Source organism: Lycorma delicatula, chromosome 4, assembly GCF_047948215.1.
Source record: "Lycorma delicatula isolate Av1 chromosome 4, ASM4794821v1, whole genome shotgun sequence".
In the NCBI taxonomy this organism is placed as follows: domain Eukaryota; kingdom Metazoa; phylum Arthropoda; class Insecta; order Hemiptera; family Fulgoridae; genus Lycorma; species Lycorma delicatula.
In genome coordinates this window covers 27,631,725-27,656,873 of record NC_134458.1, presented here as the reverse complement: position 1 = coordinate 27,656,873, position 25,149 = coordinate 27,631,725, and the positions used below count along the sequence as shown (strand labels likewise).

The following is a 25,149-nucleotide window of genomic DNA, read 5'->3' as shown; positions in this document are numbered from 1 at the left end:
TTTGAGAAAGTTGACCCAAACTTTTAGCAATAAATTGACCGATATATAAGAGTCTCTGTGCCAAATTCCAACAAAATTGGTTTATACAGTCAAGTTATTAAACTTCAAACACGCCAATACACGTACATAAATATGCATGAACATTACCCCCTTTTTTTGTTTTTTGGGGTACTTGGGTCATGAAATGTTGAAAAATTAAAGAAACCCATACCCCATTTTTGACTAATTTACCATATTTTCCTTCTTGCGACATAGCTCTAGAGCTAACAGGAAAGTAAAACAACAACAGACTCAACCTCAAAATCACACAATTGACAAAAGACACTGTACTGTATTCACGGATAAGTAGTAAATTTTAAAGAAATATACAGTAATATTACAATTTGTATAATATCAGTAAAGTTCAGAACTAGAGTGATACACGTACTACAGTGAAACTGGGATCAAATTATGACAAAAACACATAAAATAAACTGAAATCTTCTTGTCATATTAATATTAAGGTGAAAAAATATTTAATTCCCTGACAGATATAAAAGGATAATTGATGTTAAAGATAAAGTTTAAAAAACACACACAAAAATAATGAAATAACTGCTTTAGAAATGTCAATGGTGGTGAAATGAAAATTTACATTGCTTTAGTTTTCTTTAAATTATTGTTATAGTACTAATTATTGATCAACTATTTATAAAATTAATTTTTTTTTTTAAAAACATTTAATACTTATACCACAGAGTATATCTTCATTTTTTCTATACTTATTTTTACAGTGAAAGAGTAAAAGTAATTTTATTTTAATATTAGTAAAGGTACAAGATGAAATATATATTTACATAATAACATGAAGTACCTTTATTTCAGAGAGATGTTGAATAGCACATGATCCGTCACTATTTGGAGGGATTTGTAGTTCCCATTTTCCAAACTCAAGTTTATGATAAGGGTGGCTTTGACGATTCCAACCATCTAAAGAAATGAAATAAATTGTGTAAAACAAAATAATGGATTACTTTAAAGTTGTTTTTTATTTAGAAAAAGAACTCAATTTCCTCAGAATTAAAATCTTGCTGAACATAAAAAAAAGGGTTAATCTCATTAATTAAATAAAATAAAGTGTATGTCAGTAACTAAAACTAATCATGAACAAACAAAAATATATGTTCCTTTAGAAACATGTTTTTAAAATCACTAATTAACAATATTCCTTACTACTTTATTATAGAAATGAAAAATTATTAGTCAAATATAATACTTACTGAAATCACCAGTAAGATAAACTCCAACAGCACCAGGTGCCCACTCCCTACATGTCACTGAACTGTCTGGGTTTACATGAATTCCATAATACTTGTAGCCCTCTGTAAATTTATCTACACCTCCCTCACATTCTGATACTTTATCTAGATAATCTTTAAAGCAGGCATACCTAATAAAAAATGAAAAACTTAGTTAATTATCTGTTACGACTTCTAGTTTGTTATAATAGTATGTATGCATGTATATATATATATATGTGTGTGTGTGTGTGTGTGTGTACATACTTGAGGTCTGTTCAGAAAATAACCGAACATTTTTAATTATGTGGCAACAGAGATATTTAGTGACATGCAGTTGGCAGCATTGTGTTCCGCATAACCTCCTCTGTAACCACATGTTCTTGGATTGTTAATATCTCATTTAGTTTTCATATTATTATTATTATTGGAGTGCAATGTGTTTAAGTGTTAGTGGTGATTTTTGTAATATGCAATTTTCAGGAGCAATGATACAGCGTAAAATTATGCGTGAAACTGGGAAACGTTTAACTTTTGAAACAAGCTTACAAAGATGATGCCCTGGGTCGTACACAATGTTACAAATGGTTTGCACGATTTAAAAGTGGTCGTCAGTCAATTGAAGATGGCCCTTGACCAGAAAGACCTTCGACTTCAACTGATGACACCCATATTCAGAAAATCAACAATCTGGTATGTGCAAATTGCTGATTGGCTATGAGAGAACTTGCAGATGTTAGCATCTTGACTGGATCATGCCATGACATTTTGGGTAAAAAATTGAACATGCATTGAGTTTTGCAGCAAAGTTTGTTCCTCATTTGATGACCAAACAGCATAAAGAACATCGAATGGACGTTTGTCGGCAACCTCTTGAACAAACCGATGATGATGAAACATTCATGCAAAAGATTATAACGGGAGATGAAAGCCAGGTTTAAGGCTACGATATCGAGACAAAAGTTCAATCATCACAATGAATTGGCAATCTCCACACCCAAGAAAGCACTTCAGTCTTGATCCAATGTTCAAGTGAAGCTCTCTGTATTTTAATGGAATTGTGCATTTTGAATTCTTGCCTCAAGGTGAAACAGTGAACCGTACATACTATCAAGGTGTTTTACAACAGTTACATGAAAAAATCCACAAAAAGAGATTGAAGTTGTGGCAAGACAACTCAAGGTTCCTTCACCGCAACAATACGCTCGCACACTCAGCTTTGTTAATTAGTCAGTTTTGTGCCAAAAATCCGATGACTGTCCTCCCTCGGCCACCCTATTCACCAGACCTGGGTCCTTGCAATTTTTTCTTATTTCCGAAATTAAAATCAGTGATGAAAGGACATAGTTTTGAGACTATTGATGATATTAAAGGAAATTCATCACAGACCTTAAAGGCCATTTCAAATGAAGCTACCCAGGACTGCTTTGGGAAGTAGAAACACCACTGGAAAAAGTGTGTGAACAGGGAAGTACTTTGAAAGGGATAAAGACCAATAATCTGTAAAATTAATAATACAGATTAAAAATAAAAGTTTGGTTATTTTCTGAGCAGACCTTGTGAATATACAAGTATATATAATTTTTTTTAAATCATATTCCTCTGTACTGTATACAAATATATTTATTTTATTAAATCAACCAAAGTACAGAATAAATAAAGTAGGATGTCTTCCTTATTCCACTATATATGCAGGAGCGCTTTCACGATTTACTTGCATCATCAGCTGCATTATATAATATATTCATCTCAAATTACATTACAAACTTCATAAAATATAACATATCAGGCGTTTATTTATTTTATCTAAAATTTAAAACCTTTAATCTTTTTATTTTATTTTAAACTTTTATTCAGTTAAATTAAAAATTAAATTAAATTTAATGTTAATTTTAATTAATTTTATTTAAATTTTAATTTTTCGTATTTAAAATTTTTTTCTTCTAATTTTTAATTTAACCGAATAAAAGTTTAAAATAAAATAAAAAGATTAAAGGTTTTAAATTTTAGATAAAATAAATAAACGCATGATATTTTATGAAGTTTGTAATGTAATTTGAGATGAATATATAAATATATAAAATGCAGCTGATGATCCAAGTAAATCATGAAAGCGCTCCTGCATATATAGCAGAATAAGGTAAGTCATCCTACTTTATTTATTCTGTACTTTGGTTGATCTAATAAAATATATATATATATAAAACAGCATAAATATATCTAATTTACCGAGATAAATATTTTTAACATTTATATTATTCCACTATATTGTATTTTTAATAACTCTTCATTTATAATACGCAGTTTAATTAAATAATTAAACCGTGACTGAGGGTGCAGCATCCAGTGAAAGTACTTTCATGATAAAATTAAGGTAAGATATTTCTTATCTCAATATTCTGTACTAGATGGTGTATATTAATAGAATTAAAAATACATAATGTATATTTTAATGATGCTATACTAAATTATCGGCTAACAACATTAACCAAATATAATGTTTTCAAGCGCTCTCACTGTCAATATAAAATTATTATAAAACACATTAAAAATAAATATTACGTTAAAAATATTAAACATCAACCACGTTTATATTCTTATCTCTACTGTGGAAATAATACAATGTAACTTAAATAAATAATCATAAAAATTCAGTTAACATCAACAATTCATTATTCACAAATTATTTGTCGATTAAATGTTTTTTTAAATTTTTTAATTTCACAGATTTCTTGTTTCATTACTATTATTATTGTTTACTAATATCGGATTTAAAATCCTTTTCTATATCACAGAAACGAAAAACAAAATATGTTACTTAATTTTCACAAAATATTTATTTTAAAAATCACAGCAGCTGTTTTGTACCTTCCTCAGGTGTTATAAACGGAAAACTGAAGCTAAAAGTAAATACTTGTACAACAAAAATCAAGAGATAAAAATTCTTTAATTATGATGGATTTTCATTAAGTAACGGCTTCATCCATCGATCTTTTTCTATATTAATTATAGCGTATTTATTTTTTATCATGCATTTAGGTACAATTCAAAATCTATTTTTTCCAGTTATTATAGAGCAATGAAAATTTCTTATTAAATGATCTGGTGGTTTTATCTATGTATATTTGCTTGCAATCATTACATTTTATTTTGTAAACTTCCAACTAATCATATTTGCTACTTATTGTTAGTGTAGGTTTAATAGTTTTTTTTTAGGGCTATATGCTATTGTATACTTATTTCTACCAAAAAGATTAATATTAACATGTAATATGAACTACATTGTCAAATTTATATACAGTAGATTTTGGATGTTTATATCCACAATTATTATTAATGCTATGTAGGTTTGTTTTTTTGTTAATATATTTTATCTTTGTACATTTTCTGCAAAATTTGTCTAAAAAATTATTATTGTAACAATTTACGGGTTGCTATATTTTGTATGTACTTATTTTTATTATTATTAATGCAAATACTTATGAATAAATCAAACAGTTCTTTATATATTCCAGGATCATTTGTTTTTTTTTTTTTTTTTTAAGAGGTGGAGGAACCCCATTTACAGGTGCCTAGCACCCGTCGGCTTTGCTAACAGGAAGCCTTGCAAACAGGTTCCACAAGCTGTTATTAAGTGCATATGTATACCTGCACACTACTGACTAAAACTCCACCCCTGGCTCCCCACACTTCCTGGAACAGCTTAAGGAAGCCTTTCATTAAGAAAGGTGGGGGGTGATATGCCCTCACACAGTCATACACCAATCGTGCACAGAGCAGGAAAAACAAGAACCACATACATTGTGCCACAAGCACACCAAACGGTCGCAACAGATCAACAAACACTCATCATACAGATCAACAAACACTCATCATACACATCAAGCACACAAGTATTTCACACTACTTACTGGAGGCCGCCGTCGATTAAACGGACAGAGTGCCCCAGCCTCATCGCAACCAGATAATCCCCACTTGCACGGAGAACACCCTAAGCACTCAGCACAGGGCCTGTCTGCCCCACATCCTCTGATGCCTCGTTCTCGAGCGAGATTCCTCCCTGGCTTTTAGTTCTTCCATGACCTTGTTTGTAAATCCAGACATCACCTTCCCAGTTACTCTCAGATTCTAATAGCACAGCCTGGACCTCCTCAGGCGTGAACATAGTCTCTCTATGGATGTTACTTAGTGATTCCACTCTCACATCCTCAAATCTGGGGCAGGAGAAAAACACATGCAAAGGAATCTCCTCCTCGTCACAAACCGGGCAAGAATCAAAGAAGTCCGACCCAAATCTAAATAGGTAGGATCTGACTCTCCCAAGGCCCACCAGAAATCGAGCCAAACAGTAATCAAGCGAGCCATGGGGTCAATCACACCATCTCCTGATATCTCTCACCAAGGGGTGCATCCACCGTCCCTTGCCGCTGTCACTAGGAGGCGGCATCTTCTATGCAGTGTCTCCAGCACACCCCTATATATACCATACCTCGAGACTCCAACCCACACCTCTGCGCCATGTAAAAGTGTGGAGTAGGCCGCTCCTACTACTACTAGTAGAGTTTCCTCCTAGGGCCGTGGGAATTAGGTAATAGTTCAGCCACCAGCTTCAGTACCTTGTCTGCCTTTTCACTAGCATCATGTGCATGAACGCCAAACCGTAATCGAGTATCTATCCAGACACCCAGATACTTTACTGCAGGTTTAGAAGCAATTCTTTGGCCCTCCAAGGTTAGTATCAGAGTGGGTCTCATTCTTGCAGCTGAAATTACAACTATTTCAGTTTTATCTGGGGCCATCCACAGCTCTACACCATGCATCCGATCATTTATTGTGAAATAAGCACTGCGAATGAGATCCACAGCCTCTCTTTTGGAGCCCACCTCCATAACCAAAGCACCGACCCAGTGCATGTGTTCCAAAGGGTTGGTCCAATGACCGACCCCTGCGGGACTCCCCTATCGACAGCACGCACCATTTCACCATTGTCAATCTGACAAAACAGTCTGCATCCCATGAGGTAGGGTGATATAATCCTTACAAGATAGCCTGGAAGACCTAGTGTCATCAATGAGAATCATTTGATGTTAGGTAAATCGTATTATTTTTATTATTATTGATTTTAGCATTTCTGAATTCATCTTTTTCAATTTCTATCGTGGTTTATTATAATTTCAATGTTTACGACTAAAAAATAAATATTGTGATTTTCTCCTATTCATGTTTGAATTTATTTGTAAAATAAGCAAACAAAAAATCAAATTATTTACAATTTACTTATCAAATCCGATTACTTCACTATCCGTGGATTACCCATGATTGATTACAAAGAAGGATAAAAAATTAGAAAACCCAGCTTCCAATAATAATTTAGTCTAAATATCTCAAGTACTACTTTATATAGAAAATCAGAGCTTCTGGCAAGTGTAAAAGTAGTCAACACCCCAAAAAATTTCACAAGAAAGAACACCAGATACTACTGCCTCCTCAGTCTTGCAGATAGAAACCAGTGTGATAGCTGACTTAATTCCCATTCTAATTTTCGAAGTAAGAAATAATAATGAATTGGGGGTAGATAGAGAAAGAGAATTTTCGACCCTTAGAGTTACTCCAGATGAAACTGATTACTCCAATGTGATTACTCATATGAATGAAATAATTTGACCAACTGATTATTAAAAAATGAGTCCGCTTTTAACATTTTTTAATGGAAAAAATCTGTAAGTTTCATTTTTTATGAAAATTGCTCAGGCAAACTAAGAAAATAGCCAACATTGACCTTATCTTCTAGAATCACATATATATTGGCTATTTACTTAGTTTGCTTGAGCAATTTTCATAAAAAATGAAACTTACAGATTTATATATATATATATATATATAAAAAATAATCTACTGAATACAAGAAAAAAGATTAAAATGCCCAATCAAGAAAATACATCTTTTTTTTGACTGAAGAATTAATTCACTACAGAAGCTTATAAAAAGCTTGTACGTGGGAATACAAAAATGTAAATTTGTGGAGTATGAAAAATGCCATGCCTGACTGGGATTTGAACTCAGGACCTCTGGATGAAAGGCCAAGACACTACCAGCCCACCACGGAGATCAGCTTATTAAAAAAATTAATCTTAAAAATTTAATAAAAAAAAAAATTAATTCATATTTCTTTTAATGTATGCAAGAACTGATAAATAAAAGTCCAAAAGAAATATTCTAACAATCCAAAATCTTAACTGTCTCTTCTCTCTGTAAAACAGAATGTACTAAGTAGAAAAAACCATTTGTCAAGAGGCTATAGCCTTAATTATAAGCCAGTAAATTTAGGTAAACAATGAAATTACTGGTAAAACAGGAGGTGTGTAGCCCAAATTGTAACACAGTAAAAGGTGGGTTATGATTTTTATAATCTGAGATTACAATGAAAATAATTATTCCCGACTAAATTTGCTTTTTCATCTCAAAAAAGTGCAAAAAAAACTGGAACATCATACTGTTTTAAAAATTAAGATCTTACAACAAAAGACTTATGGTAGTGAGGGAGAGCATAGATACTAACTACTGACAAATCTTACTGACCTATCTAATTCAATATTTAAGGATTTTTAAATGAACTGTTAGGCACTTACTACCCCTTCTTGTTGCCCCCAATAAATTTTATTTCCCCTCTACAAGTGGAATTTTAATTTGTGCAGCAACATTAAACCACCATTTTTAACCATTAGAACAAACTTTCATTGCCTATATCATTTTGGTGTTTCTGTGCAAAAAGGACACATTTATTTTTTCATTATTATTACATGGAATGTTAAATGTTTTGCGATAAGATAAATAAATACAGTACAGAGACTGTTACAGAATAACATTATTAAAAAGATTGTACTAAGATTAGGTAGGGAAGTGCTACTCCATGGATAACATAGCAGCAACTGCCTCACCATTTACCTGGAATCATAAAAAAAAAAGAACTGTATAGGAAAACCCAGATCTGCCATCAACAAAAATTAATACAGTAATAATGATAAGAGCTTCTAGTCAGTCAATATTAATGTATAAAAATAATAAAGTGATACTGAGTAAACATGTGAAGAGTACATAAATAAAATTCAGCACAGAATAAAATAAGATTTTTTATACAATTAATTTAAAAGTATCTGAATATTAGTATTATTTAATGTTGCAAGAAAAAGGAAAATTCAGGTTTATCTAATTAATGGTTTTTAAAGCTCATCAACAGATTAACATTATTTTTGTAAAAGAAAATTTTTTAATGTAATTTTATATAAATAAGCCAGATCATGTAATTGTAGTATTTAAAACGACAAAAAAACATGAATCTGTGTCTGTGTGGGCATATGTGTATGTATTCTTGTAAGATGAAATAGTATGCTTTATTAATTGAAAATACCTCTGCTGTTTGATTTGAAGGAGATGGATATTAATATTTGTAATTTAGCTATTTTTTTTTAAATTAATAAATAACTCTTTTTTTGCAAGATTTCACATTTTTAAATATAAATGAAGAGAAATATTGAACTTTTATTTCATAAATTAAGCTTATTTATGGGCACCAAACATGACCTGGATAGCCCATTCTTTTTCCAGGAAGGAATTCTGTAGTGAATTAAAACAATTAAGATTATGCACATGATGAACAGTTTCAAGGCCCAGCCTTAAATTAAATTTTAAATATAAATATCACTTCTTACTAATGGAAAAAAAAAAATAGTTACTGTAGAATCAGGAGCTGCACTTACAGTTGGTTAAATTCATCATAACTTAGACTACAAACACAGTTAAAATTTAATTATTTTATGAACAAATAAGTAAAATCTAGGCCATTAATCAATGATGTAGTCCCAAAAGAATCAGGGTCATTTGCACTTATTATTTATTAGTGATCTTCCTCAAAATCTCAAATCACTCATCGTTATCTTCTTTACAGATATTACAGTCTGTATTCCAAAATACCTAAAAGGACTGAAAGATTCTATGTTAAGATATTACAGTCTGTATTCCAAAATACCTAAAAGGACTGAAAGATTCTATGTTAACAGTTCAAAAAAACATTCAATGCACTGATTGTAATAAACTTTACATAAGGGTAAAACCACTGGTTATACTGAGCTTTACAGGTAAATGTAATATTGGTAACTGCATGGAAAGTATTCCAGTTAATTATAATTATATTTTTATGTCTATAATATGACATTTCTGGGTGCCTCATTAGATAAATTCTTATATCACAATCAAATGGATTTCAGTAGTAACAAAATTAAACGATAACATTTTACTTCAAAGTATTTTAAGAAAATGTTAAGGTTGTCATCATCATTACATATGATTTGATCAAAATATAATTAATTTTATGCAGCTATAATTATTTTAATAGCTATAAAATTATTTCCATTTGAAATACAATATTATGCTAAGGCTGATTTAAAAAGTCAGCGCGAGTTTTTAAGATGTAAAAAAGGACTAATAGATCTCATTATCTGATTCCAATAAATAAAGTAAAATTAACTGATATTAAGTAAATTAAAGATTCTCACTTATCTGTGTATTTATAAAAACAAATATGCTACCTTTAACTAAAAAATGAAAATATCTAATATCAACCATTCAAAAGAACTATTTTAATACAATATAATTTAAACTGCCACAATAAATATTTTGGCGTGTGAATAAATCCTAATTATGCATTCACTGGTATTTTTAATAAATTACCATTGCATTTAAAAGATCTTTCCACCAATTTATTTAAAATAAAACAAAAAGATTCTCATTTAATGAACCATACTATTTTTTTTTTTTTGATAAGCTTATAAATGCAGATTAAAAAACCCTGAATTTCTTCATATTTAACATGTATGAATAGTATGTGCTCAAATAACTACCATTAATACCTTCAAAAATGTTTTTTTTTTAACTGATTTTATTTATTTAGTACCTTCCCAAAATTTCCTTTACTATTTTATCATATATTTATATTAATATGGACTTTAACCACTTCTCTTTCTTTTTATAATGAATTGTGTATTTTTTCACTGTACTGATCAAGATTTTCCCACAGTTTTTCTCTGGATCTCTTCAAGCAAATGGTGGAAAAGTTCTTTTTTTTCATCTACTGAGCCCCACTTCTGATATGATCTATGTAATGTAAAATTATGTACAATTTCAAAAGATTTTCGAAAAGATTATTTATTTCAACAATTTCTTGATACAGCTTGCAAGCTATCATTTTGTTGTAGGATTCTAACAACACATTCTGATCTGGTGATCTATGGATGTATCAAGCTCTCATTCATTACATGTACTGTAATTAATAAGAAAGAATGAAAGTATATTTGAAGTGGTAGCTACACAGAATGAAATGCAATGATGTATATCTAACCTTGGCAACATCAATATTACTAGTGCTGGTAGTATATCATGCACTTGTATACTTTTCTCGTCCCTTTTATACAACTACTCAAAGCTTGAACACACAAGAACAAAATATCCAGCTGCCTATAACCTCTGAATCGACAAAGCCATGAACATCTGCATCTGGAGACACCCAGAACATCACTCAAACCAATCAAATTACACTGTTATAATTAATATACTTACAACTTAAGTATAGGATTAATTACAGGCACTTTTCAATATTAAAACTGGAATACTGAAATTCTACACGTCATAAAATAAATTGAACTTAACTAAGTCCACTGAGGGATCTTTTTTTATAATAAATCTTTTCTCACCCAGGCACCAGGAATTTAACAAAGCATGGCCAAATCCACTTAAAAAAAAAAATACATATACATGAGAAATAAAAGCCCTAACATAAACATGGACCGTCAAAAAAAGGAACATTAAAATGAACTCATTTTTTTGTTATGGTTGAAATTATCACAAAAGACCCCCCTCACCATAAACATGAAAAGCAGTCTTGTACCAGCATACACAAGTCAACGTAAATACAACTCTTCATTGATACCTGGAAATTCAACATGTCTTCTTGAAAAATCATCCCTTCCTAATTAAACAACGAAAATGCACAAGCAAAATCATGTTATTACATCCGGACCCAACAACCGATATTAAATTTACTTAGAAAAAAAACTTTATGTTAAATGGGGTTGTTCAAAATCTGTACATAGAGAAATAATAATTCGGAGAAAATATACATAAGTTACAAGATGAGTTAAATAATAAATTACATTATAACATTAGGATTTTTATCGTTATCTATCATCTTTCAATACAAAATGAAGTTACACAGACAAGTTTTAAAACATTGCCAAGACGTAATAATAGGCTAATATTAAAAGTAGTTTCAATTACTAATAGAACTATTCGAAATCTTAAAAGAAATAAAATATACTTTTTTGTCAAAGAATGGCGCTAAAGAAACCGTTATCACGTGACATAACCTAAAAAAAGTATGTTCAATAACTAATAAAATAAAGAATACATTATAAGTCATAATAATATAAAAATAATTAATTATACCTTCTTCTATATTCTCTCTCATACGGACGTAAGTAAGGATCACGATCAAGCATTTCTTTCAATTTAGGAACCTCCACTTGCATGGGATCCATCGCTGACAACTTGCCACCCATTTCTATTCTGGTAGTTGACCAAGGTCAAACACACAATGTGATCAGTGGGGGAACAAAACACACTCAAGTTACTCGTCTTCAATGATTGAAGTAATTTTACCCCAACATTCTGTATTTATTGCACCGCAGGATGACGTATCACAATTACAAACACTGTCTGATTTATAGACGTCACACTTCATGCACTTTCTCATACACTGTTGAGAAACCCTAAAAGTATTAATTTTTCTATGGTATACCACAAAATAATTGTGCATAAATAAATCATAGTACCGTAAGTAAATGTATCACACCGTTCAAATATAATCGAACTTCATACAAATTTCGACTGAATGCGTTAAAACGGTCTGAACCTGAATATGCTTCTTTTTTATTAGCTCCGGGACCACCGTTAGGTATTGCTCAGAGGATGAGGTGAAATGGCATTTTTTGTAGCGTATAAAAATGTATGCCTTACCACGATTCGAACCCGGGATCTCCAGATAAAAGGCTAAAATGCTACCATTCGCACCACGGAGGCCGGCGAACCTGAATATACTGACGTAAGTAAAACTTGTCACTACAAATACGCCATTATTTAATTCACAAATGAAGAAAAATGTAATATAAATGATTTCATCATTTACTAATTAATTCGTTATTAAGTGTCTTTAAAGTAACTCCTGAACTACAATTCTATCTTGGAAGAAGAGGCTTCTGAAGCGAACAGAACAACCTCATTTCACATCCAGTGATAAAAAACCAGTAGATACGAAGAGGCTGCACGCGACCATCTTTAACTTCTACATAGGTGAAGATTGCCATTAATATTGGAAAGGCACCCATTAGATTTCAAAATTTTAATTTGTCCGATACGGATCTCTTTGAGTAGAAATTCAGTACTAGATTCTAAACAATGCTCTTAATCGACTCGTCTGATCCATTTTGTGCAACTTTTTAGAATTTGAGATAGTAGGCAGCTACGTCTCTTTTGCATATAAAATATAGTACTATAACTTATTATACTCCTGGACTAACAAGGCAGAGACTGATGTTAATCAGATCTAAGCAACAGAAACATACCAAGAGAGAGCATCTAAGGGCCGATAAATTTGCACTGAAATAAAATAGATTAGAACTACCAACTAACCCTATATTATAAGCTGTGACTTTTAGTGCCAGTCCAGCACTCATATTTTCGCAAGTGTATGACTGCTAAACAATCTTATTATTGTATTTATTTAAAAAATATTAATTTTTAGCTATTTCCATCGTTCTGAAATAATTATTTCACTTAAACTTCCCTAGGAGTCACTCAAAACGTATATGATTGTCTATACTCAACTCATGATGAGATTGAGAGATGACGGTGAAGTCTGTAAGATGCAACCTAACCCACCGGGTTTGTCTAGTGGTGAACGCGTCTTCCCAATTCAGCTGATTTCGAAGTCGAGGGTTCTAAGGTTCAAATCCTAGTAGAGACAGTCACTTTTATACGGATTTAAATACTAGATCGAGGATACCGGTGTTCTTTAGTGGCTGGGTTTCAATTAACCACACATCTCAGAAATGGTCGAACTGAGACTGTACAAGACTACACTTCTTTTACAGTCGTACATATCATCCTCTGAAGTAATCCTGACGGTGGCTCCGGAGGCTAAACAGAAAAAGAAAAGATGTAAGATCACACCATCCTTCTTACTCATATTATTGGCATTACTCTTTCTAGCACAAGAAGAAAAGTAAAACTTTCTCAAATAATCCTTTTTAAAGTTTTTCATTCGAAAATCACTTTTAATGGAGGAAAGTGTATTTTTGTGAAGCATATTTTTATTCAGACTACCATACACAACTTTATAATGTTTAAAATATCACTCTTAGTTTACACTTATTTTACAAAAAAAAAATTCTAAAGTTCCACCAGCATTAATAATTATTTTCTGTTCGCTGACATACGTTTTCAAATAATTGTAACCTTTTTTAATAACTGAACAAGAAACATGGTGTTAAAGAACACTATAACTCGTAATTGTGGTGTTGGTAATACTTAAAAAATTTCATTGGATTAAGCTAGTGCAATGGCGATGGTGTCAGCGTTTGTTTGTTGTGGTCCTGGTGGAGCTAATGTTTAGTTGTGAGTTTTTTCGCCTATTGTACTGTGTAATAATTTATTCTTGTCTTCAGAGTCTAATTTTGAACTGGCGTTGTAGTTTTCCTGTACTGTCTGCCTATTAACTTTTTATAATGTCTGACGCCGTTGTCAAAGGTAAGTGAAGTATGCTGTCAATGTTTTTCATGAAGTAGTGTGTTTGTTGTTTTTTAAAATAAACGTATTATTCTTATTTAATGTTTGATATACTTTTGGAAAAATATTGTATTTTTATCGGTAATGTTACAGCTACATTCGTATGAATTTTGGTCAGAATTATGGTTATGTTAAAGAATTTGATTTAGTATAATAATTACTGTTTAATCAGCATTTTTTGTGGAATAAAGTTAAAGATAATTGCCATTAAACTGTACATATTTCAGTATTAGCTTATTTTTGCTTCTAGTAATTTTTAGGATATTGGTGTTTGTACTTTCACAAAGAAGTTATTTGTGCATGTGTGGGTAAATATGATTGCCTTATCTGCTTTTGTGCTCTGTTTACCCCGTGTTTAAGAAACAATCGAGTTCCATTCAGTTGTCAAAAAGATTACATTAAACATGTATGTCTAATTTTTACATTTCTGTTGATTCAAGATTTACTAATTAGCTTTGTCAATAAAATTTACCCGTAAATACTCATTTCTCTTTCTTTAGAAATGCATAATACTTGATTTGTGATTTTTTCTTTTTTTTAAATTTATGTGTAGTATTAATAGCAATGCATTACTATTGATGAAGATAGATACATATAACTGAAGATGAAAGTCCGAGTTCTAAATCGTTGTAAGATCTTATTCTATTAATTTCATATACTTGATACTATTGTGGTAATTACTGATTAATACATAGTTTGATGGTTATTCTGTCATATTTAATGTGCTAGTTTTGAGCTTATTTGTTTAATTTAAGCATAAAAGTTTGCATGATTTTATATCCATAGTTAATCAGGATCTGGATTTTTATACTACTTTTACCTTTAAAAATGATTATTAATATATAACAGAAAAATTTAACAGTGACAGTAGTTAGCCCATGTCAGTGAGTCTTTTTAATTTCTACTTAAAAGTAGGCGAGTATTTTAGTTAAAATGTATAGTTTGTAATTGAAATACAAATGTAAACATTACAGGATAAAGCAACTTGATTTTTATCAGCCTACACATTGTGATTGTATTTTGGCCTACTTTTGTTAATAATAGAATTTACCCATTAAACACTATTTGTTTCTGTAAAAATGCATCATACTAGATTTGTGATTTTTTATTTATAATTAATGTTAACAGTAGTGCATTGCTATTGATGTAGATAAGAACATATTGCAGGTGAAAGTTTGAGATCTAAAAAATTGGAAGATCTTATTCCATTAATTTCACATACTTTATATTTACTGTGCAGATTACTGGTTAATACATATTTTGATGGTTGTTTTGTTATATTTACAATTAAAAAATGTTTAATTAATGGTTATATTTAAAATTCAATATGTTATATTTTAATTTAATATCAAACTGCTTAATAGAACTACACATATGATTGTTTTATGAAAATAGTAGTTATCTAATTTTAGGTAGATTCATAAGAAAGCTACTTATTGTAATAGGTACCATGATTCGACTTCTGGAAAATTTCGACATATCTTTGCGTTTCACACCCCTCAGACTCCAAAACCACCGTCAGCTTAAAAGTTTATATATATATATATATATATATATATATATATATATATATATAAAATGTGGATGCGATAACTGCCGTAATTTTGTGCCAGCCTTTTTCAAATTGTTCCTTAAAAATAACTCGTCCAAAAATCTCGGTCGAGTTCATTTGCTGTCAAAATCGGATTATTGTGGTGGAATGAGGGGGGGGGGGGCTTTTTGCGAAAAAAACAAAAAATCTATAACTTTCTTATTAAGTAAAATATTGAATTTGTTTAAAGTTCCTTCTATTTGGATTAGGACCTAAAACTTACCTGATTAAAGTTTTTTTATATCATCAACCACTGACCCAGGTGGTGGAAAAAATGAGGTTTTGAAGACAAAAGAATATGACAAAGCCTTACGCCAAGGGATGACCAAAATGTTGCTGGAATTGTAAGAAGATGGGGCTTGTATGCTAAACATGTGAAACTTTTTTCGCATGCAACCATTGTCATGCTGAGTAAATTTGAAGTTTTTCTTAAGGTGGAAATCTTTTTTTATCCCCTACTTAGCACTGGTTAAATCTATACTTCTGCCTTCTGGCGTATCAAAAGGGATTTTTTTAAAACACTTTCCGTTCACCTTTAAATAACATGTTGTTTTTTGCATTTTAAGTTACTTTTTGCACTTTTTTCTTTCTTTTAATACTACGTAGGGATAATTGAAGTTTTTTCACCATAAATTGAAGATTTTTGAAATGCCAGAACATAAAGAAGTCACCTTTTTTTATGTGTACTCTCTTATAATATATGCTCTTACCATAAGAACATTTTCACATTTTCTGGAGAAGTTTGAACCAGGAAAGCAATGATATGTTTAGTTTAATCTTTTGTTACGTTTTTAAAAGTATTGCCATATAATTATTGTTTATGAATATATTATCAATCTTAATTACTTTTCTTTTTATGGCAGATCTTGGATCACACAAAAAGCTAATTTTTAACTTGAAAGAAAAAATTTGACTAGGATTGAGATAATATGTAAGCACTGATTTCATTTATTTATCCATTGGCATTTCTATTTTTTTTGTCAATTATCAATATGGGCCGAATTACTGTTCATTGTTTGATATACTGTAATTATAATATATCTGTATGTGGAATCTTCGAGTCTGATTTTTAATATGAAGTGCATCAAATTAATAAATTATGGTAGCATTAAGAAATCTGTTTGGTTTGTTTCATATAATTTATTATGAATTATAGTGTAACTAACTTATTCACTTTGTAGAAGGAAGTAATGGATTATTCTTCACTTCACTTCACTTGCTTCTTATTCTCCATTGCTCATATCAACAAACCTTTTACTCCTTTTCATTACCTTTTAATCAGTTAATATCAGGTTTACTGTTTTCCATATCTGTTTCATTTGTACTTCTAATTTATTTATGTGCAAGCATCTGAGGACTTAACTTCTTGTGGTTAGTATCATGTTGTTTTCCTTTCAGATCATTTTGTCTTAAATTATATAAAATATTGCAGTTTAGTTAAGAAAGTACAGGTGTTTTGTTTTTATAATGCAGTTGACTAGAAGGAAATGTGTAAGGGAGGAAGGCTGGGTGAGGTAATAATTAATTAAATAAGCCATAAATGTAATATATCAATAGTAATTAAAAATATGTTTAATGATCCATGTTATTCTTTGGTATGGTTTTCACCATGATGATAGTAATGAAAATTATTTAAAATTATAAACTTTTGAAACAACAGAGTGAACCAGTTTTATAAGTAGAATTTTTAATAACTTGTTTCAAAATGTTTTCAGTAGCACCTGCAATAATTTGTGGTGACTGATGCCCCTGTTCTCACCCTGGCAACAGCTGATGTTATTCTTGAAAGTTTCTTTAGACACATATGTAGATTGTGATTGAAAAGAGTGTTGGATTTCAATTGTCCATTTAGTCTGTTCTGTGATTGTACATACATTTCATAATGCAACAGTGATAATATGTCTTCCTCTTGGGTTTTTTATTTGCGTGTATGAGATGGTTGGCAAATGGTGATTCTGTGTTGCTATGGATGGCTCTTAAGAGTTAATTTTTTCTTTGAAATTTTATTCCTTATTACTGACGTAGAACATTTCATGATTAGATTAGTTTAGTTTATTTATTCTACTCGCATTGTGTTCTCCAAGCAATAATTTGTTTTGTTTGTTATTCTGAAGCCTGCATTATATCCAGTTATTTTGTATTTTACGAGCTATTTTTTACAAGTCTATGTTTATGGGTGTTAATGTAATATACTTTTTTTTCCATCATGTCTAGGAATGTTTTAGTGAGTGAGCTTATAATGCTATATTTTCTAATGTTGTGTTCTGTATGATCTTCAGGTGAAATGGCTATGTTCAGTAGTCTGTGAATCATACTTATAAAAGCAGATATTTAATGTGAGGTCTGATAGTTTGTTTGAGATGTCGTGAATGAGGGTGTCTGCCATTATTGGTTTACTGTCTGCTTGAAAATGTGTTTTTGGTAGTTGCTTTTTGTCATGCTGAGGTAAGAAAATCTGTTTGTTTATTGTATTCATACTCTGCTGTAACATTTAATTAGCTATTTTTTTATTTTAAAACCAGTGTCTTGTTTGAAGTTAAAAAAAATGATTTTACCAGTTTCTCTGAGAGTTTCAGGTGCCTTGTTACTGCAGTCTTATTTTAAATTAAATTTAAAAGAAATTGTTTTCCTTCTATAAAAATTTTATATTAAAAGACAGTATATTTCAGTGATTAAGATAAGCTTCCAAATCAAAATATTCTACAAATTTTGTCAATATGTTTTTAATAACCAACTTTAAAGATTATTTTCAGTTATCTATTCTACCATCTTCAGTTAATTGATGATTGCAAGATCAACTGAAAGTGTTTTGAAATAAGTTATTAGAAACATTAAATTTATAAAATTTTGATTCTAATTGCTTTTGACTAGCTCCTAGAAGCATGACATGAAGAAGGAATGCATTAATGATTCCAATAATTTAAATTAAGGGGGCTAGGGGCAAAGGATCTTGAACCTATTTAATATCGGCTTAAATTGGCCCTTTAAAGTAGTAAAAGTTTTATTAAAAAAAGACTGATTTGAATATTACAATATTTATATAGTTATTTGAGGATGCTAAGGGAATAGAATGCAAAGGACCACAAGTGGTCTTGAAACTTTGACATAGTTATGTTTTTATTTTTCCTGAAAAATAAATGCGTTTTGAAAAAATTGTTTAAATGCGTCAGTATTTAATTTCTTGTTATTAAGAAAGTTAAGATTTATTGGGGGGGGGGGGGATAAATCACAAAAATGTATTACTTTATCAAGTTTTTGTTTTACAAGATCCCAGAAGTAGAAAACCTTTTTGAAAAGATTGGTTAGATTCTGCACTGTATTTCAATTTTTGTAATTGAAAATGCTAGAGGGTCTAAATTCTGCAATGTTAAACTTTAAGTTTCAATATTATTGAAGGTTTGAATATCAGTATTTCAGTTTTTTAATTGATGAGGGTACTAGACTTGACAGCAGGAGAGCAGGGGTGTTGAAACCATTTGTACTATAGGCTTTTTCCAGTAGAATAGTTTTTAAAAAAGAATGGTTTGAATATTTCTGTGGTAATTTTCATACTTTTCTTTCTTGTCCCTGATGGTAGTGTATTTTGAAAAATAATGGTTTGAATATCACAATATTTCATTTTTGTATATTCAGGGAGGCTGGGGAGCCTGAAACTTTTTAACATTAAGGTTTTTGCTCGCCTGTGATAAACATGTTTAGAAAAGGAAGGAGAGGTCTTGTGAGGGTCTGGTAGCAAGAGAAGCAGAAATCTATGTAGACATGTAGGTTTCATGCTTGCTCCTGAAGGCAGAATGCATTTTTAAAAAAGAATGACCCAAATATCACAGTTTATAAATTTATTTATTATAATTTTTAATTAAAGGAGGTCTATGGTGATTAGATGTAAAGGAGAGTTCAAACTGCAGGATACTCATAATTATTTTGTTAATGGATCAGAGCAGTTTTTAATTATTATTAATTGATTATTTTAGAATAACCTATAGTTTACCTTCTGTGTGTCTTAAGTATGACTGTATTACAAGATTGATATTAATATTTTATAAAATTTTTGAAATGTGATTAAAATGTTTATTTATATTTTCTTAAATAGTTATATTAAAGCAGTTTAATTAATAAAGTCAGTAATATGTGTTGTGTCCAACTGCTGCTTTTTAACCTTGCTTTTAACCTTGCTTTTAACCTGCTTTTGAACCAACTGCTGCTTTTTGTGTCCTTGCTACTTTTTTAGCCTGCTAATTTTATAGTATACAAGTAAAAATGTGGGTTTTGTGCATTCTTAGAAAAATTCATCATGTTCTGTTTCAAATCATCTAATTTCTAAGGCTTGTATAATACCTTTGCCTGAAGATAATCTCAAAGGAAAAAATCAGGTGGGATTAATTTGGGTGATCTCAATGCCAACAAGTTCCTTTAGGTGATGTGGTTGTTATAGAAACTTTGCATCAAAGACATCCTTGATTTAGTTCAATCTTATTCAGCTGTTCAATGAGTTTCATAAAAATGTGGTGGCAGTACTCTGCAGTGATGACAGTTTCTTTAAAAAAAAATTGACCCTTTATTCACTCTGGTGATACTGCACATCAACCAACAAATTTCAGTGGGTGCATAGTCTCATGAACAGCATGTGGATATTGTTCAGTCCAGATGCATGGGTTCTGTGTGATGACATAACCAGACGTTGGAGCCAGGTAATAGACAACATGCCAGGATTTGCAGCAATGGTTGTTTGGAACTAACAACAATATTGCATCCTTTTAGCTATATCAGGTTTCAACAGTTTATAAACAGTCATCATCCTATATGTCCTTAGCTCAGCTATGCTTGTACTCAACGCATCAAGTACGAGAGTCTGCTCCACTGAGATAGACAGATACAGACAGCCTTTATGAATTATTGGATGACAGCAGCAGTCTCATCTGAACATCCGTAATAACCTTGGGTAGTTTAGACAGATGATATTTTCCAATTTCACTCAGAAGATTACCAGTTGTTTCTGACTTGCAATCCAATGTCGGTATTGTATTTTTATCTGGCCTAACATAAAATTCCCTCTGGTGTGCCTTTTGGTTTGCTTTGACTGAATTTGTTATCCAGTATTGTCTCATAATGAACAGAATTGTAGTAGTGTGTATTGCATCTTTCCAATTTTTCATAATAAGGTAATAATAATAATAAAAAAATGATATATTAAAGAAATATATTAATAAACATAAAAATAAATTTAGACTTATTATTAATAAATTTATAAAATTGGTAAACCTGACATAACAGTTGAATACTGGATAAATACTATTCTTTATTGCACCATGGTGGATGTAGGAAGTTTTAAATGTGACAATAGTGTATACAAGTGACACAAAAAAAAGGAAATTTTGAAATGTGTCGTGGCAGCCATGCTTTATGCAAAGGCAACCTTGCCACTCAGTCTTCATAGAGCAGTGGAATGGTCAACAGCTTGCTTTTGCCATTAAAATGCTTTACAAAACTAACAATAGTTTGGAAGGTACGCAGAGGGAGTCTAAAAGTTCCTGTTTTTTTGTGTCACCTGTACAAACAATTTAACAATTTTAACTATGTTTTTTTAAAAAAAGACTATTTTTAAATGTGTATTTTAATTGTAATTATGTGTATGTTATAAAAATTGGTCTGCTGATGATGGAGTTAAAGCTCTGGGAGTGTTACAACAGATAGGTGAATGTTACCCTTTTATTGAACTCTACCTGGTGAATATATGAGGCTCAGCTGATAAAATTTTACACATATATGCATAGCATGGGAATGAAAAGAGGTAATGGAATGAAATGAAATGAAGATTAAAAGTATAATACCTTAGCTACAAAATGCAGTATTTATTTTTCAATATAATCTCCATTTGCACTGATACACTTTTCCCAATGTGTGAAAAGTTTTTGCACTGAAAAATTTGGCAATCTTTCTTGGATCCACTTGGCTACAGCTTCCTTCGCCTCATCATCAGTGGTGTAATGCTTACCTTTGAGATCCCTCTTGAGATGAGGGAAGAAGTGGAAGTCGCATGCCAGCGAATATGGTGGATGCAGAATAGGCTCAAACTTCAGCTTGGGAAAAGCCATCAGAGACTTTGTGTGGCACCCATTGTGCACAGATTTTATGGTAACTCAATTGCTCAGTAATATGACCTGGTTCTTTAGATATGCCTAACTGAGTAGTGATGTGTTGCTGGGTGATTCGTCAGTCACTTTGAATCAATTCATAACAGTCCTTCCTATACTATTATTAGTAGTTAAAATGGATATTCAAATAAAGTTAACAAATTGTTATTGGCATTTTTACGTGAGATATAACAAGCATTCAATGAAGGCAGACAATAATAGAACAAGTACAGGTCCAGTAACTTGAATACCTATAGGCTTTCTGAATTTGGTACAGTTATTTGTGTGTATCTTGAAAGATATGTTCATACTTTTAATATAAAAATATTCATACTTCTGAGTATAAGAATATTTACTTCAGCACGCTGTGGTGTGTTTTAGTGACTATGTGTGCATGTGTAACATTTTCAGTAAGTTCCCATTTAATTTTTTTTATCTTTTTACACCATTTTAAATCTGTTTGTTACGTAACATTGAAAATAAGATTTTTCTTATTAATTAAAACAGAAATTTGAATAATTTGATCAAATTATGCTAATAATTAATTAGTTATACTAATCATAATTAAAAATGTTTATGATGATGGGTAATGCACTTATTATTTAATTGCATTTAACTTGTACAAGATAGCCTCATACAAGTTGTAGTATGTGCTATGTTGGACTATTAATGAAATGTGATGTCTTGCTTGCATGCCATCTGTTAAGTAAGAAACTGGAATCCTGAGTGATCATGATCTCCACTTATCGTGGAACTCGTAATAGCCTACTTTTATCAGTCACTTTAAGTGTACTTTGTTCATGAACTAAAGTTTTATATTGTTCTTCTGCTGACTGATTTTTATGAAAATTATGAATTCACGGTGATAAAATTGTGCATACTAATGTTTCTAAACATCTGGATTATCTCAGGGTTACTGTCCTACAAAATGTAAGGGTAGGAAATAAGGAAAAATGGCTGTAACAGATTTCTGTTTAATGTACTGATTCCTGTGAATCGCTGAATCAAAATAACACCGGGTTCAGTTTTGATGCGTGCTACTGATAATATTTATTAATGGGTATGATCATGATAATTATTACACTTAAAAAAAAAAATTAATTGAATATTTCTGTGCTGCTCATTCACTACTAAAAATTTCCATTTTTGTTATGAATACTTTTTTATTTGTTGCAAAAACTCAAACTTAATTCATCATCTTTAATGATTCGTCAGCTTCATCAGGAAGAAGTATTTTATAAAGTGTGTTTGATGAAATTTCTTTTCTTATCAAATGTAGTTTATAAAATTGGATCAGGCAAATGTGTAAAGCATCATTATTATAGAACAGATGTTTTCCTAATTTTTTATCTTTAGCAGACACTTTGCTTATTGAAAAATTCTAGAAAAAAATGAGTGAGTATGTAAATTGTTTGAAGAAACAATATTCCTAAAATTAGAAAAGAATATTAGTAAAATTGTACTAAATAAGATTGGGTTTTGGTGATAAATTATCCTAGAGATAAATTACTCAATTTTTTATTTTGAGGTTATGATTTTCATATTTTTTTTTATTAACTGTTTGGTTATGTTTAATTCTCCTACTGTACTAAATGTTATTAAACATATTCTCTCAGTCATAGTTACTTTACTTGTGCATTCTAATGTTTGTTTTTAGATTTTTAAAATCATGCTATTAGCAATGCTGCACAGCGTAATACATTGCACCAACCTGACTCTTCTTTCTGTAAAATTTAGCGTTGAACTTCTCTGTTCATCAGTTTGTGTTTAACCTTATCAGCCATATAACTTTCAGTGTTATAACCTTTCAATATTCCTTTTCTAATATTTGTAATATAAATTTTTCTACTTTTCCTTTTGTTCATATTTCAGTGTCTTAAAACTACACTTCTCCAATTTAAATTTTTAAGTTTATTCTATCTTTATGATAAAAATATTATTTATTTTCCAGTAAAGGTTTGCATCCAAATTGAGTTTATTTGCTGTCAGCTTTTTGTAGGAGTGTAATATGTTTTTATTGTACTACTGTTTTCTTTTCTTTGTTTTAGGTGAAACCTGCAGTAATGGACATCAAGAAACGAACACAGATGTAAGTTACGTTTTACTTTATGAACACTGTTTTTATTTGTAGGCTAATTCAATTTATGGTTTGATCAAACAATATTTTTTAGTAAAAAAATTTTGGGGATGTTAAATTTTTTGGTACAGTTGAAGAGTAAGTGATATGTGTAGAATAAAATTTCTATAAGTTAGTAGTGTTTACATTTATTGTTTTTAGGGTTTCATTTGAAATCAACTGAACAGGTGATATGCCAGCATTTGTCTATAAACCCTACTGTTCAACAGATGCTGTAGCGTAACTGATCTGCAAATTTGACGTGCAGGTATGGACTGTTTGGCTTTGTACTGAAAAAGGTATTTTAATTCTAAAGTTTTAGTGTTTTCAAAAAATGTATCTATACACAGTATTTGAGAAAATGTATGTATTTGAAAATGTTTAGCGCAGTGTCAAATGAAAGACCTTGTGTATTTTGTGTGTACCATACTTAATGTGGTTATTTCTAATTGTAACTGGCTGGCAAACCAAAAAATGCATGAAATTATATGTTTCTCCATTACTTTAATTGTCTGCTCTAAAAATGAGAAATAATGCACAGTATTTCTTCTTGTTAACAACCAGTAGCAACATGATAATTTTGAATGAGCTTCAGAGAATTTTGGGTTTCAAAAATGTCAGTAGGTAATGAAAAAGATTTACGACTGACAAATTTCTATCTTCTGATAAAAAATTAGTAATAGGCTGTTGGATGGTGGTTATTGAGGTGGTACTGCATCAAAGATGCAGTAGTGGGAAGCTTCATTCATAAGCTTACTACGTGTTTACTTAGAAAGAAATTAAGAATTTTACTATTATTATAAATGTCTTTCAGTTGGTGAGGCAAATTTTCTTACAACTAGATAGTTCTGCAACATGTGGAATATCTTATGAAAAAAGCCACACATAAATAATAAACTGGCTCCTGTAAATCACCAATATTAAACAATGCTCAGTAGAGTTTCACAGCATGTTGTTTGTATTTATTTGTAATTAACGACAGTTGATCTTGCTTAAAAGATTTCAGTTAATATTTTTTTTAAATTCAAATTTTTCTATATCTTATAGAGCCAACCCTTTTTGTTATCTCTGAGCCGTACCCCATTATTTTATTTTTATATTTGTAATTAAATTTTCCCAGATGAAAAATTACGAATTATA

The 25,149-nt window shown here is 30.6% G+C and overlaps 2 protein-coding genes across 2 annotated transcripts in view; one reads left to right on the top strand and one right to left on the bottom strand.

Moving 5' to 3' along the window:
- The window catches only part of AGBE (1,4-alpha-glucan-branching enzyme), a 121,255-nt gene extending 109,265 nt beyond the window's left edge, over positions 1–11,990 (bottom strand). The window contains exons 1-3 of the mRNA XM_075362585.1: positions 11,775–11,990; positions 1,260–1,429; positions 854–969 (exon numbers count right to left, since the gene is read on the bottom strand). Of these exons, the coding sequence (XP_075218700.1) occupies positions 854–969; positions 1,260–1,429; positions 11,775–11,887 (399 nt within the window). The 5' untranslated portion in view covers positions 11,888–11,990. The remainder of the gene's footprint in view (positions 1–853; positions 970–1,259; positions 1,430–11,774) is intronic.
- Positions 11,991–13,937: 1,947 nt separating this feature from the next.
- LOC142323223 (PHD finger protein 23-like) overlaps positions 13,938–25,149 on the top strand; it is a 61,611-nt gene continuing 50,399 nt past the window's right edge. Inside the window, exons 1-2 of the mRNA XM_075362582.1 lie at positions 13,938–14,132; positions 23,942–23,982. Of these exons, the coding sequence (XP_075218697.1) occupies positions 14,111–14,132; positions 23,942–23,982 (63 nt within the window). The 5' untranslated portion in view covers positions 13,938–14,110. The remainder of the gene's footprint in view (positions 14,133–23,941; positions 23,983–25,149) is intronic.